Source organism: Numenius arquata, unplaced genomic scaffold (genome assembly GCF_964106895.1).
Source record: "Numenius arquata unplaced genomic scaffold, bNumArq3.hap1.1 HAP1_SCAFFOLD_1572, whole genome shotgun sequence".
NCBI classification, from domain to species: Eukaryota; Metazoa; Chordata; class Aves; order Charadriiformes; family Scolopacidae; genus Numenius; species Numenius arquata.
In genome coordinates this window covers 1-15,300 of record NW_027414341.1, presented here as the reverse complement: position 1 = coordinate 15,300, position 15,300 = coordinate 1, and the positions used below count along the sequence as shown (strand labels likewise).

The 15,300-nt window shown below is 41.2% G+C and overlaps 1 protein-coding gene across 2 annotated transcripts; it reads right to left on the bottom strand.

Annotated features, from left to right (window-relative positions):
* Positions 1–2,928: 2,928 nt before the first annotated feature.
* On the bottom strand, positions 2,929–14,958 carry TXNDC9 (thioredoxin domain containing 9). 2 transcript variants are annotated; one of them, XM_074167093.1, is made up of 5 exons: positions 14,901–14,958; positions 12,880–13,096; positions 10,544–10,662; positions 8,387–8,641; positions 2,929–5,333 (listed from the first exon to the last, which is right to left on the bottom strand). In XM_074167093.1, the coding sequence occupies exons 2-5, from the start codon at positions 13,066–13,068 to the stop codon at positions 5,216–5,218; spliced, it is 681 nt and encodes a 226-aa protein (XP_074023194.1). In that variant the 5' UTR covers positions 13,069–13,096; positions 14,901–14,958; the 3' UTR covers positions 2,929–5,215. The 2 variants fall into 2 exon arrangements, with proteins under 2 accessions (XP_074023194.1, XP_074023195.1); XM_074167094.1 differs by lacking the exon at positions 14,901–14,958 and adding an exon at positions 14,845–14,898 and having other exon boundaries at positions 3,776–5,333.
* Positions 14,959–15,300: the final 342 nt, after the last annotated feature.

The following is a 15,300-nucleotide window of genomic DNA, read 5'->3' as shown; positions in this document are numbered from 1 at the left end:
GACACAGTTGCCTCAGCTTCACGTTTCTGAAACTGCCTTGGTGCTTCATATTGAACAGGGAGAGGCCGGGGTGGGGGGAATAAAATCAACGTAGTATTTTGTAGCAAGTGTGGAAAATACACAAAGTATTGAGAATGGGAAGGAGAACCTTATCTCCTTCTCTCAAATCCCTAAGTCACAAAGTCACATTTTCTCTTGCTTCCTCTTTCCAGTCCCACAGTCCTGACACTGTGCTGCACAAAGCTTCAGAAGGGAGAGGGGAGAGGAATGTCATGCTCAGGTAAACATTTTTCTAGTCGCTCACTCAAAAGCCTCCTGGATGCCTTGGATCCTGCCCCAGGGATGGGGAGATGGAGAGGAAACCAACGCATCTAATCCCAAATTCTGGATTCTGGGAGGAGACTGAAATTAGATACACGAGCACCTAATTCTTGATGTTCCTAGGTCCTTCAGTAGAGCTAGTCTTGTTTTGGTTTCCCACGTACTAAATGGGGATAGTGCATTCATGACTCACGGGGATGTCAAACTAACACCCATTAATAATTTATTAACTTTACCCATTAATCATGATAACTATTAAGAGCATTTCCGTGTGCATGGAATTCATGATACAAAGCATTGAAGCCTGTCAACATTTTAGAAACCAGTTTCAGACTATTTTTCTAGGGCAGCACACTAACAACAGAAACAAGCGAGGAAGAAGAAGATCAGGAAGGGAATAAATGTGGCTTTGTGTATTACAATCACCTGATTTTCATATAATGACAACTTGGGAAAACCCAGTGGTTACTGAAGATTGCGTGGTTTGTGAAGCGGATAAGTTAATTTTTAAACCTTTTTTGTAAGAGTCACATGTTGAAATCATACCAGGCAGATGATGTCTGAACAGCCTGTGTTCAAAACGGCGAAGTGTATTAACACAGATTGAACACTGAGCTGACACAGCTCCTGCATGACTGGTGGTTTACTTTAAGCAGTTCAAGCCATGGCTCTAATAGCTAATCCAAAAAATGTAGCCTTAGAATATGCACCTCATTGGATCTCTAAATGCAAATTTTCTTAACTACCCCCTTTTATCAACAAGCATCAAATATCTCTCAGTGTACCTGCACTTAAAATTAAACCACAAAATTTGAACAACATGTTTTTTGGTGATGCTCTGATCTCTTATGTACTACTACGCCAGTTTGCTGTGCAAGCTTAAATTGATAAAAAGGGTACGGGCGTACATTCCCTTTTGCAGCACCCAATACAAAACAGCGCTCTCCAGGGGGACAGATAACAAGGAGCATCTGGGACACTGGATTGTCTTGAATCACCACAATCATATTTGACAGGCTTAACACTAAAGGCTCCAAAGCATGATCCAAGAACAAAAGATCAGAGTAGCAATTTGAGCAGTTACTTCAGAGCAGTAATTTGGTCAAATGTGGTGGAACCCAGCTATCTATTTATCCTCTTAAGAAGGCTTAGGGGCAACATCCCCCTCAGAAGAGTTCCAAAATATTCTATGGTAACATCGAGTACCCTCCACTTCCAATTCCTAGAGAGGCCTTCCTTAAATTCTGGAGTGAAACCTCCCTCTCAAACTGTCGCATGGAGCTGTTCTAAAGAGACAGATAAACCCCCTACTGACAGAATCTTCCCTTAAAAAAGTGGAATACACAGATACTGAATATGCAATGAGTACAAAAACTGTACTATTTCTGCATCAGTTTGTGCTTGTATGTCTGTGTGCATGTGTACATGAGAGACAAAATAACAGCATCCCTCACACTGGCTTGAGGACTCTTACATGGCAGACCAAGGGCTCGTTTTAGAAACTGTACTGTTCAAAGCCCAACCTCCTATAGAAACTTCCGTAGAAAAGTACTCCTCATAAAATTTCCAAGCAGGAGATAGCACAATGTGGATTGCTTGGAACAGAGGTCTAGAAGGCATCAATTCACCTTTCCAGTCATCCTCCTTCAATGACTCCTATTACCCTTGCAGGCAATCCAACCAGCTAACAGGGTCTGAGAGCAGCTGCTCAGTTGTTGCCCTGTCCAGAGTTTGTTGCTTAACCAATCTCTTTCAGGGTCCAGACTTCTTCACCTCCCAAATCCCAAAGCTTAACTCAGCACTTCTAGGTAGATTTCTTGAGCAAACCATGACAAGCATAACATGGGATCAATCAGCTATAACAGAGTGCCCAGTCATGTCCAAATAATCCAGCATTAAGAGCTGAACAATACAGATCTTGTTTGGTTATTATTGTCTCCATGCACTTCTTTAATGATTACTTCATGCAAGCATCAAGCACAGACTTAAGCACTAATCATTACTAAAGTTACATGCTGAGTTCATGCATAAGCCCCATTAACTTCAAAAGCTATGTGCAACTGTTTCTCATCTCTTTATTGTATAATACCCTTTCATGGCTAACACATCCCAGACCAGGTACCATTTTGTGATTAGTTTAGGCTCAGGAACTTTATTTAGTCACGTCCTTACATATATGATCTATCTGCTGCAAGGAATTAATCACATGCAACCTGTGTCCTTAACTAGATATTGTGTATCATCATCATCATCATCATCATCTCATCTATTGGCCATATTGCCACTAAATGACTCTTGACAAAGTTAAGCTTTGTGCTTTTCAAGCCTCTACAGCTGATATTTCTTTCCATTGGTGTTCTCTGTACTGTTTACACTTCTAGCTTGCTGACCCAGGTCTTACTATTATGGACACTTCATTATTTCATCTGCATTGCAAAATCAGTGAACTTCACCATAGAAGAATAACTTGTTCCTCACTACTCGAATTAGAAGAAGAATTTTCCAGTTCTTAAAGAATTTTTAAGTTTCAGCGAAAATAAAATTCTTGGATTTGGATTGTTCATCTCAAAGTAATATGCAGATCAAGAATGGAGATCTTACCAAGAGGACCATTCAATGAGTTTTAATCTTCATTCAAGACAGAAAATGCAGAAAGCAGACACAAAAGTAAAGACTTGCCGCAGACAGATCTATGAGACTGCTGCTTCAAAATAAATTTAAACTTATTAGTACGAACAGGTCTCAACGTCCCCTTTTACCCAAACCAAGCATTACCACAAACTCCTTGTGTCAGCACTGGAGTGCATGTGGCCATATTACAAGCCAGATGAAGGAAAAGGTGCAACTGAAGATTAACCTAGAAAAAAACCCAGCAGTTTTAAAGTGACATGAAACCACAGACTGACTAGGATTTGCATTGAGTTTGTAATGAGTTCACATGTGGAACTGAATAACCTCTGACAACGCACCATGCTGGAATCCTGACAAGCCCACATGTGTTTCCACACAGCACGCAACTATGTTAGACGTGATTTTATATTTCCACAGCCTATTCAACATAATTAGGACTCGGAGATGAGTCCTGCTAAGGCACTCTTAAAAATGCTATTGGAACATTGCTTTCCTAATTTCATCCAATCCGATGAAATGCAAACAAAAAAAGCACTTTCTAGTGCATTTAGAGTCCATTAAAAAAGAGACAAACTTGAAGCAAGTTTACTTTGTGCTTCTAGTAGATTGATGTACACAGGCAGCTGTGTACATCTTAAGCTGATTGCCTTCTCAAATTGATGCCTTAATGTTGGACAGAACTGTAAGCTAGAAGTCTAGAAAGAGCATGTGCAACTTTCTGATGGACTTCTGATTCTGATTTCTTTTTCTTTTCTGATGGAAAAAAAACCCAAACCCATAGCACCCAGACCACCTTATTTGAAAGGATGCAAAAGTCAACATTAGAATTAAAATAATTTTATTTCAATGTACATGAACAGAAATAAAATATAATTTTTTTTTTTTAAACTTAGAGATATATTGCTGTGCTGGCCCAATCACAAGTGTTCTCTGCTACAAGGCAGCAGGACCAACTAGACTCACTTCACTGCTCTTCTGGACCAACTGGATTCAAAATACCACCTCAAAAGGGTCATTCAGCACACAGCAAACTTTTTTTTTAAAAAAAAAAAAAAAAAACAACAAAAAACCCCTCATCAACTCTTCACCTAGCCAGAAATTCTACATTGTGTTCCAAGGAAGATCTCCCTTGAAAATTCTGTCCATTACTTAAGAACAGTACACAGTATGCGGTGCTATATCTAAACTTAACAGATCAAGGTTTCTCCCAAATGCTTTTCTCTATTTTACTCTCTTGTACAAAGCATCTGCTATAAAATCCACACATTCAAAACCACAGAGTTATACAAACCTGTCAACAAGGCTGTTTTCAGTATGCTTGTTGCTATGTGCTATTACCCGCTGTATCAGCTTTAACATGCAGCGTACATAGATGGTAAAAGGGCATTTCTCTTGGCCATCTATTTCAGAATTCACATACATTAACAACTGTTTTTACAACTTATAGTGCAACGTAGTTAAGTTATTCAATATTATGGTATGGCACCATTAAGATAAGCATTTGTTAAAATGCACAATCCCTTTACTAATAATTTTGTAGTGCTTTATTGATAAAATAAGTAATAATAAATTTGAAAAGACTACTGGAAGAGGAACTGACAGGGAAAAATATTTTTGAAAAGTGTCTATTATCGCCTTTTTTAATAAAGAAAATCAGAAAAAAAACGGAACTGTCAGATTCAAGGAAAACAATAGGAAGTTGTTCTTCACAAAACACAAAGTGTGGACTCCTTGCCATATGATGTGGATGCTAGGATACCATGAGGATTTAAAGAGATTTTTTTCCCCTACTACTTTAACCAGCAAATGCTTTCAGATACAGAGTTCTCCAAGCCCAAGATTTCTTAAAGTATATTCTAGGGAAGCATTGCTGTCTGCTCACCCCGTTTTTAGTCTTCCTTGTGCATCTGCTTTTGGCCACTGAGACTGGATGCTGAGCCAGAGGGACCTTTGGTCTGACTTGGTACAGTTGTTTCTAACAGTTACTTCAAAACACTTCATAAACTTACACTTAAGACAAAGTTCATCATTTGCCATGTTATTTAGTTAGAAGGACTCAGATTTTTAAATTACAAATGACTTCCAAAAGAGGAAAAAAAAATATTTAAGCTTTTTTCTGCTATGACTCAGTTGTATAAAACTGTATAGAAAAATGAGCATTATGTGCAGATGTAATGAAAAGCAGTAAGCATTGTAAAAAACATTCTTAGAAATGTACCAAGCATAAACAAAAGATGATTTACAAATACATTTAGTTGTTCTTCTAGTCATCATCAGAATCTGAATCATATTTCTTTCCTCTGATGGTCTTCTTCTCCAACTTTGTAAAGCTTGTTCCGTATTTCTTTTGACTTTGAAAAGGTGGATCCATCAAGTTTCCACTAGAGAAAAAGAGTAAGACGTGTTGACTAAAGGCGTATTCATGCAGACAGTAAGCAGCACCTCTAATTCCGTGTTTCTCCAGAAAAAAATTGTAAGAGAGCACAACCCCTACTCCTAAAGCCACCCTAAGTAGTATTGTGGTGTTGCTAGCATAGCACATCCTGGACGAAATGGCCTGAATAAGTGTAGTTAAGACAGGAGCCGAGTGTAAACAGCACCCGTGAGTGGAGCTCTAGAGAAAAACTGTCTGAAAGGGCTTTTGCTGCAAACTGATCACGCTAAAAAAACCAGTCTGTCAGATTAAACAGTAACCTGGGAATTACAGAGAGATTTTTTCAAAACAAATGAGGAGCCAGAAGTATGAAAGAAGCTAAAATTTTTTAACAGGGACTTTGGAGTCAAAACTGGGTTTTTTACTGCCAGAAATCACCTTGTATTATCTCTGTGTAGGCCAGACAGAATAGCTTCCCCATCAGACACTGCACTCCTGCTAGCAGACTATGAGGGACTCACACCTCAGTGTGCATGTATGACCCTGTGGGAGCTTTCTCACCAGTGTGTGGGTCCATGGGTTGTTGGGAACACCATGTGTTCACATGAAGCCAGAGCACCCACATCTCCTACAGCACAGGTGAGCGGTAGGAGAACCTCCCCTTGCTCAAAAAATGCTGTATGTGCTTTCACTCACATGACCTGTGAGGGGTTTGCATCTAAGTGTCAGTGAGTGAGCGAGCAATCAGAACCTTCTGGAACTAGCTATAGAAGGGTGTTTAGAAATTTGTAGGTATTAACATTTTGTAAATACTAAATGTACAGTTCACTGATTGCTAGTTAATTACACGTCAGTAATAAGTCAATACACCACTTGAATCCTGATTTTTGTCAATGTGACCTTAAGAACTTTTCCCCTAGATACAGTATATCCTTTCAACATCTGCTATCACAGAATCACGGAATTGTCAGAGTTGGAAGGGACCTCTAGAGATCATCTAGTCCAACTCCCCTGCCAAAGCAGGATTGCCTATAGCACATTACTCAGGACTGCATCCAGGCGGGTCTTGAAAATCTCCAAAGAAGGGGACTCCACAGCCTCCCTGGGCAGCCTGTTCCACGGCTCTGTCACCCTCACCGGAAAGAAGTTTTTCTTCATATTTGAATGGAACTTCCTATGTTCCAGCTTGTGCCCGTTGCCCCTCATCCTGTCATTGGGAACCACTGAAAAGAGTCTGGCTCCATCCTCCTTCAACCCACCCTTTAGATATTTCTAAGCATTAATAAGGTCTCCCCTCAGCCTTCTCTTCTCCAGGCTAAAGAGCCCCAGCTCTCTCAGCCTTTCCTCATAAGGGAGATGATCCAATCCCTTAACCATCTTTGTTGCCCTACGCTGGACTCTGTCCAGTAGTTCCCTGTCTCTCTTGAACTGGGGAGCCCAGAGCTGGACACAGTATTCCAGTTGTGGCCTCACCAGTGCAGAGTAGAGGGGGAGAATGACCTCCCTCAACCTACTGGCCACACTCTTCCCTATGCAGCTCAGGATCCCATTGGCCCTCTTGGCGCCACAGGCACATTGCTGGCTCATGGATAGTTTGCTATCCACCAGGACCCCCGGATCCTTCTCCTCAGAAGTGCTTTCCAGCAGGTCCACCCCTAACCTATATTGGTGTCTGGCATTCTTCCTCCCCAGGTGCAGGACCCTACACTTGCCCTTGTTGACTCCTATCCTGCAGGTTGAAGGAAAAGAACTGCTTCTAGGCTCTGAAGACGACTATCCCTTTTCAGGTACTCCAGAGAGCGAGACATTACATTCAGAGCAGGGTGGAAATACAACACTTGTACATAAATGGATGTCTTCTGGAATCGATCTCCTGGGCTTTGCAAATGCCAGGTACCAAACTCAGGATCTGGCAAAATGAACAGAGAATGAAACAATACCCCGAACTCCACAAGGAGCTAAGAGCAGAATATACAGTACTAGTAGAGTCAAGTAGGAAGTAAAATTATGCTGTAAGCCGATGTACTAACATTTAGCAAATTCAACACAGCTTGGTACAACTCCACTGAAAGACTCCTCCCATAAAAGGCAGCTGATGTCTAGAATATATATACAAGCTGCCTTTGACTCCTCTGCATATTTGCTTGTTACTGAGTTGGGAAATGGGTATTACCACTTGTTTTGAATTATAAATTTTCATTTCACCTGAAGTTCAACAGCTACTAAGCTAAATTGAGCAGCAGTTTTTTTGCCTTTAAGACACAACAATACTTCTTGCCAAAATCTGGAAATTAGACGTTGAAATAAATTCAGATAATGAAGTTTAAAATAATAAAAAAAAGCACCAAAGACATTCAAAACAAAAGAGCAAAATTAACCTGAAAAGATAAAGATGATGTTTTAGCCACACTGGAAAGCAAAGCAGAAAGTTCTGGTAAATGATTCTCCTGTAAAGTTTGGCTGTCGTGGTGACTTATCTTCTGCTGCCTTCTATCCTGTAGTCTTAAATGTGGGATTATATTGCATTGCTACAGCAATAATTTATTTGCATTTCTGCAACTTCTGTTCACTTTCTGTACTGTTCATTGGAAAAAAAAAACCCAAACGTATTCATGCATGTAATATGATGCAGTTTAAGGATGACTTGCTCAGTTTCCTCTGAAGTGGACTAGAAATGCTCAAACTGTACTGCATTGCAACTGTGACATCTAAGAATCTATAGCTGATTTAGAGAGGATTACATTAGATGCATGACTCCCAGAGGCTGTACCAGAGCAGTGTAGCTACTCTATACATCCCACCACAAGAAGTCATGTTTATTTTTATTACTGTACAAAAAGGACAACACAACACTCACTATAATGTCTCAATACTTTGCCGGAGATACTCCCTTCCTTCCCATGCCAAAGTACACAGATTAAATAAATGGATTAAACTCTGGTATGTCTTAAGCATACAACATAGCAGTCAAAGTTACAAACTTTACAGATTTTCCTGTCTGCAAGCATGTTCTCCTTGCACTGTATCTGAAAAAAAAACAATCACAAAACAATTAATTACCTGTAATTAATTACATCTGCACAGCCTAGCCTCCATTCTAAGGTCTCTGTAGTGAAGTCATCAGTGTTACCAAGATCAGTAAAGCCCACAACATAGTCTTGTGTTTTTCCATCCTTTACTAGTGCTAGAGTGGGGATTACTTTGATGCGCAGTCTCTCGCACAAGAAAGGAGATTTTTCAGCGTTTAATTTCAAGAATTTTGTCTCAACATGTTTTTTTGCCAATACAATCAAATGTTTGTCCATTATTTGGCACCTGTGAAAAAAAAAAACCACCAAAATATATAAAGTATTAGAATCAATAAACTGAAGAATATGTATTTTAGAGAAAGTTTAAAAGGAACAGTAAAGAGCTATTTCTATCATATTAATTCCTCAGATATGACCTTTGTAATTCAGAATTTAGTTTCAGGAGAAACCGTGTTTCAAAGGCAGCTGGACTTAATGACTAGCAAAATAATGGCTTGAAGCACATTTATTGTATAATTACACCATCTATTTCTCTAATTTCTTCCTAATTACTCCCACATATACCTGAAAGCCTCTCTCTTGAAGCCTACATTTATTGATGAAATTTCCCTCTGACTTCTAATCTTCCTGCTCTAGCTTCACTGCCTGTCAGCTGGAAAAATTTCTCTATAACTAACATTCACATCTCACGTACTCTCAACATACTACAGCGTTTTGCTTTTTGGTTTTTTTTACTCACTACCTCCAAAACCAAGACGCAGTAACTCACTGAACAGAAAAAAGCCAGTTATTCGCACAGACTGCTTCAGCAGGGCTAGAGGCAAAAATATTTCACTTTTCTGTTGCAATGGAACAGGACCGAGCATACAATTATTGTTTCTCAGCTAAGGGGCAGTAACATAAACTGCTCAAAACGTTTGTCAGATGACAGAGATTTGTGGACCTGTCACCTGCAATCTCAGCTTCCTGGATTGTCTTCTTTAAATGGTTTGGAGTAGCTGCATGAGCTCTGTGATGTGACTGTCCTTTAACTCAAGAGGAGAGCCTAGCAGATCAAAAAGCTGCAGTGGGCAAGGATGAAAGCAACTTGATATTGTAGTTGGTAAATGTGACATACTAGCTTCAAGCTGGTTGTCAGCATGACACGTTTTACAAAGAACTTTAGAGAAAGTTCTTTTTCCTGTCCGAGTCTACAAGATCCAAACAACTCAAACCTGTTCTAAGCTACTTTATTTGCAGAGACAGTCTTTCAAGTTGAGTAAAAGCTAGCCAAATACAACCGCTTCAGATATTTATGAAACTTAAACATTTAACTTAGAAAATGTAGGACACAGATACCTCACTGCATAATCCGGCTTCGACCTCTTTCCGTTTCTCACATTGAGGCTGTTTCAGTTTATATTCTATAGCTAGAGAGAACATAACGCCTTGGGGGCAAAAACCAACCAACCAACCAAAACCAGGACAACTGGCTCCTCCTTCAACAAACTACTCTACTTTGCAACTGCATTTTAACAGCAGACCTTGAGACAGACCCACTGAGGAACAGCCTCAACAACCCAGAACTTCTGAAATTTTTCCAAGGAAGTGGGAGATCTTATTTTAGGTTCCTATTCTGAGACAGGACAAGTTCTCAGATCTAGGTCTCTCACACCCTAAAAAAGTGGCATAATCACAAAGGCACAGGCACAAAGGGAAAGCAGCTGCAATTGGTATCCACAGACCTTTTCAAAATAAAAGGTTAAATTCTGAAGATGCCTAAACAAGTTTTTTTATATTTTTATTTTCATTTGCCAGAACTGTCCAGAATCTCTCTCTCTGGAATAACCAGTGATCTTTTTGAAATGCTGCTCTTGTATGGTCACTACTTTTACAGACCTGGCTTCCTCAAACTAAATCAATAATGAAACACAGCACTCTCAAATATTGTCAAAGATATACATTTGTATTCTAATCAACTACATAAGAGAGTATTAATTGTTGTCAAATCATGTTCAGATTAACTGCAATGGAAAAAAATATTTAAAAATCAAATCTTGAGAAGGGAGTGAGATTTGGAAAATGAAGGAAATGGAATACTTCTAAAGATGCCTATTTATTTCTGGGATTTGAAAGAACAAAAGAACATGTCTGGTTTTGTTGACATCTATAAACAAAAGGTTTCCTGAGCATAGCTTGTTTACTATACCTGAATGTTGTATCTCTATAGAAATGGCAAACCACATTTTTACTTTCTTTGACTTCTTGGAAAAAGTCTCTCTCACTTGGGATTTCTCTGTATTCTCCGTGTCCTTTTGAAAGCCACTCCTTTTGGAAAACATAAAATGAAATAATTAGTATGGAGTTTGTTAGTCCTGCACCTGTCATGCAAGCTCTACAGCTTTTAAGAAAAATAAAAGAGGGGGCCTGCAGTGGAAGCCCATTTCATACAGTAATAAAAAGGAGAAACAAATTACTTCCCCCCTTTAGTTCTGTTTTGAAAATAGGCAAATGCCACTAGGCTAGACAATACTTTTGGGTTGCCTCTTTCTCAACAACAGATAAGTGGTTGAGCAGTAAGGCTACCTTACGTATTTGGAAATACAAATCTTATACAGAACTGCATAAATTTCTGCAGTGCAGCCTCTCAGTAAGACTAGACTAGTTCAAATGGAACACCAACGACAGGGAATTCTCAGCATCTGAAAACTGCTAATCAACAGTCTGGGCTACTCTCTCTAAAATGTTTTTGTACACTCAAAGAACTTTTGTCTAAAACTGATTCAAGTCATTACATGTATTAAAATAGCTTTCTTCTAACTTTTTCTCTATGAAAAAATCAGGGAGAAAAAAGCCTACTAACTCACCTGCAACAGATGATGTTTATCTATTAAATATACACTGAAGGTACCTTAAAATGAGCCAGGCTTCCACAAAACCATTCAGAAAACACATGCACACCATTAGTCACAAGATGTATGGAGAAACAGAATTTCAAAAGCTAAAATTTATAGGCAACTTCAAAAACTGCCTGATTTAAGTGTGCAAATGTGGTTTAGAAAAAAAGCTAATCTAGATTTTCAACAAAGGCACTTAAGTGCCACTTTACAATTAACTTTCAGTATTGTAAGTGTATTAAAACAAGTACAGACAAAGCAAAATGGAAGTAGTGCAGTATTTCCAGTGAGAGAACAAGAATTTAGATAAATCACTGTTTTTGATCTTGCAGTTTTGTCTTAGCAGACTGGGGAAAAAAAAAAGTTTCCAAGCAAATCAGAAATATCCTGTAAGCTAAATTAGGATAGAACTAAGAATTTCCTGAACATTGTACACATTAAAAATGCATAGAAGTATGAGCACATGGAGAAGTCGTCATGATGCAAGTGAAGAACTGACTTATCCCTCAACAGTGGGTATGCATTAATTCCCCTCTGCGCAATCCAATTCCAGAATAGTGTGGCAGCTTACTCCTTTTACTGAGTACTATCCTACTTCAAATTTGCATTTAAAAATGCATGAGAACAGTGATTTAAGATCAACTGACATGAACAAGTTTTTGCATGAGAACTATCACGTCACATCTGAGAACATCCAAGTATTATAACCTCTGAAAAAGGAAAACACTAGAATCAAATATAAACTGAACTTCTGAAAACAAATGGTGTGCCATTTTCTCTGTTTCTGTGTCTTGAGTCAAAGCCGCTAACACCGCCTGTCCTCCAGCATCCCAACCATGCCATGATATTTTACTGCATTCCTGTTTCAAAGCACGGCATTAGCTTTTACGGGTTCCACCGCAGCCAGAGCATGTCCTTTCAACTCAGTCACCTCTTCCCCAACCCAGTCTATTTCTCTGTTCAGGTTTGCTTAGATGGAGTAAGCTTAGAAACCTATGGCTTCCCTACTTACAAGTCAGGTCTCACACTGTATAATACCAAAATTTTGGTGAGAACTATGTTCAAAGAGACTTTTTGGGGAACGCAAACACCACAATTTAGCATTAGGTATCAGGGACCAAAGCAGAACTTCTTTCCTGCAAGAAGAAATGAACAGTCGTACAAAGACACTTCATTTGGTTAGAAGGAGCGGGACAAACAATTCCACCTTAGGAACAAGGAAAGACTCTATATAATTCTTCTACAAAGTACCTTAAGAGGTTACATGCCATAAGTAACGATCTTCAGAATTCAGAAGCTTAAGGAGCCTAGAGGCTTATGATTAGGTTGCCTACAAGGCTTGTGCTTCCAAATGGCAATGTTCAGTGAATATGGACACACTCAAATCTTTGTATGAGACTCTTTATCCTATCCTAATCATAGAGGTTCTTTTCTCCTGCTGTTGAAAAACACAAAGCATGCACACATGGACAGAAACTCGCTTTCCTGGATAGTTTAAAATTAATAAGTACAGAAAGGTGAGGAAGAAGAAAAAACCCAAAACCAAACAACCCCAAAACACGCGGTTCACATACACAGTTTCCCTAGGATTTCCAAAAATTCTGTTACACTATACACATCAAGAAGTCTATATAACTACAGGAATTACTTGTTTCTGCTGCTGGGCCTTTTTTAGTGCCTCAAGCCTCCTTTGTTTAAGGCGTTCCAATTCATCTTCATCCATTTGGTCCAGTTTCTGTATTTCAGCATCCAGATGTTCTTCCACAATCTTGGTAGTCTGAAGCATTTCATTCTCCAGAACTTTTTGAAGTATTTCAACAGAAGTATCAGCTGCCATCTTTAACTAGAAAGCGATCTCTTCAAAGCTGCAGAAATAGTAATACATGGCATTGATATTTATACAAACACTTAACTAAAAGCCTGACCTCTCTTACTTGCTATTCACACTGTAGAGAAACAAAATGCTGTGCTATTTGAAGACAGCAGTAGATAGTTCTTTTCTATATTGCAATGCCCTTTGGAGAATACTTTCACAACAAACACAGATAGCAACAAAGATACCAGTGAAGTCCTATTCTCTCAATCCCAAAGGCAGCTGTTGAAAGTGTCCAGACATCTGAAATTACTCGTTGATATAAAGAGGTAAAATTCACCAGGCCCAAAAGAACACTCATTCCAAGCCAGAGCCATGTACCTTTAATAAATATTCTGAAACTAGAAGATGCAATCAGAAAGTTCCAAGCTACTGGGAGGAGGTGTAAGATGTCTCAGAGTAAGTCTAAGCAATATATATATACTGCTTAGTATATAACTTTCCAACAGTAGTTTAAATGCAATTAAGTACCTGATGCATATTAATGTATTTAAATCTGAACTGACACTCCTCTCCTCAGCTAAAAGGCACTAAACAGCAAATGCTTTAGGCCAAGACACTGCTTCAACTAGTACAAGAAAACTACTATTGCAAACATCATTCCATGGCAACTAGCGAACAGATTTAAAAAAACCTCAACAACTACTACCTAATTGCTGCGTGAAGAAACACAATTAAAATAATTTTCTGTAAAGTTTCCCCTGCCCTAGCACTTCAAAAAGCACAAAATACCTAGAATGGGGTTCATGAAGAGCTGGGGACATAATCAATTGTTCTCCCCAATCAACATTCAACATAATCAATTGTTCTCCCCAATAAACTTTCACTACAAAAAACTATCACTATAACAAGTGACAGTTTTGAAACAGGGACAGTGCACAGTCACCCTAACCAGATTCTCAACCTGCAGGACACAAATTTGATGTGCTGAATTTGGGCTCTAGAGTACTCTTGGCTGCATTTCAAAACAGCCAAACTACAAATCCAATGGCACTAGTAAACACCTTGCATAGAGAAGCAAGAAAGCATTTTAAGTAGCGATGGGCAAAGTACCAACATCACGGCAGCACTCCAAGTGCAATGCAACATTAGCAGTGCTAAGCCTGCTGCCACTCTCCACACGTGTCACAGCCACGCTTGCTCTGACCTGCAGCACCTCGTCTTGAGTCCCTCTCCCCGAAGCTGCTAATGTAAAAATCTCTCCACTAGTGTTTTCTATCCCCCTTCCTTGTATTTCCAGAGGAAATGACAACTTTGCTAGGGCAGGTCAGAGGCCACGAGGTCTTCGGGAGCAGGAGGGAATCCTGCTCAGCTGGGGCACAGGGAAGCTCGTCCTCCAAGCAAAAAGGAAGGAAAACGGAAAGTCAGTCCCAGCCAGTCCACTACAGCCTGAGGTCCCAGAGGGCTCCCGGCTTCCCAAGCCACGGAAGCCGGGGTGCCAATAAGCGTTTCCTACGCAGCGGGGGCCCTACACCCACGGCCCACTCCCGGGGAGCTCCGCACCGCTGACGGGGCCGCGGGTCCTGCCCGCCCCACAACTAAGGAGGGGCAACGAGGGCCCGGCCTGCACCGCCCGCCGGAGACCGCCCGCCGAGGGGCCGGGGAGGGCGCCGGCAAGCAGCGGGACACCGCGCAGGCGCCGCGCGCCTCCGCTGGGCCGTTACAGACAACGGTCGCCCGCGCGTCTGCCCACCTACCTACCTACCCAGCTCCTGACGAGCTCTCCAGAGAAAACCTTACCCTCCCTCAGCCACGGTGCCCGCCGCGCCGCGCCACGCCACCGCTTCACCGCTTACCCCTTTCCGCCGCTCCGCGCCTCCACCCGCCCCGCCCGCCGGCCGCGCCCCTCCAGCCTCTCGCGAGAGCCAGGGCGGGGCCACCGCCACGTGCGCGCGCACGCAGAACTTGCCCAACGCCTTCATTGGCCGGGGCGGCGGGCGCGCCCCTGCGGGGGAGGGGGCGGGGGCGACAGGGTTGCCGACAGCGCGCATGCACCGCTCCGATGTGTGTGGGGGGGAGGCCTGTTGCGCCAGCGGGAGAGGCGGGACCCCCGCTGAGCCCCACCCCTTCCGCGCAGCAGCTCCACCCCACCGGGACTACTCCTGTCGGGAGGCACCGCCCATCCACGTCCCGTCTCCCTAGCAACCGCGCTCTGGGAGGGGGTTGGCCGGGAGGGGGCGTGTCCTGCCCCGCCCC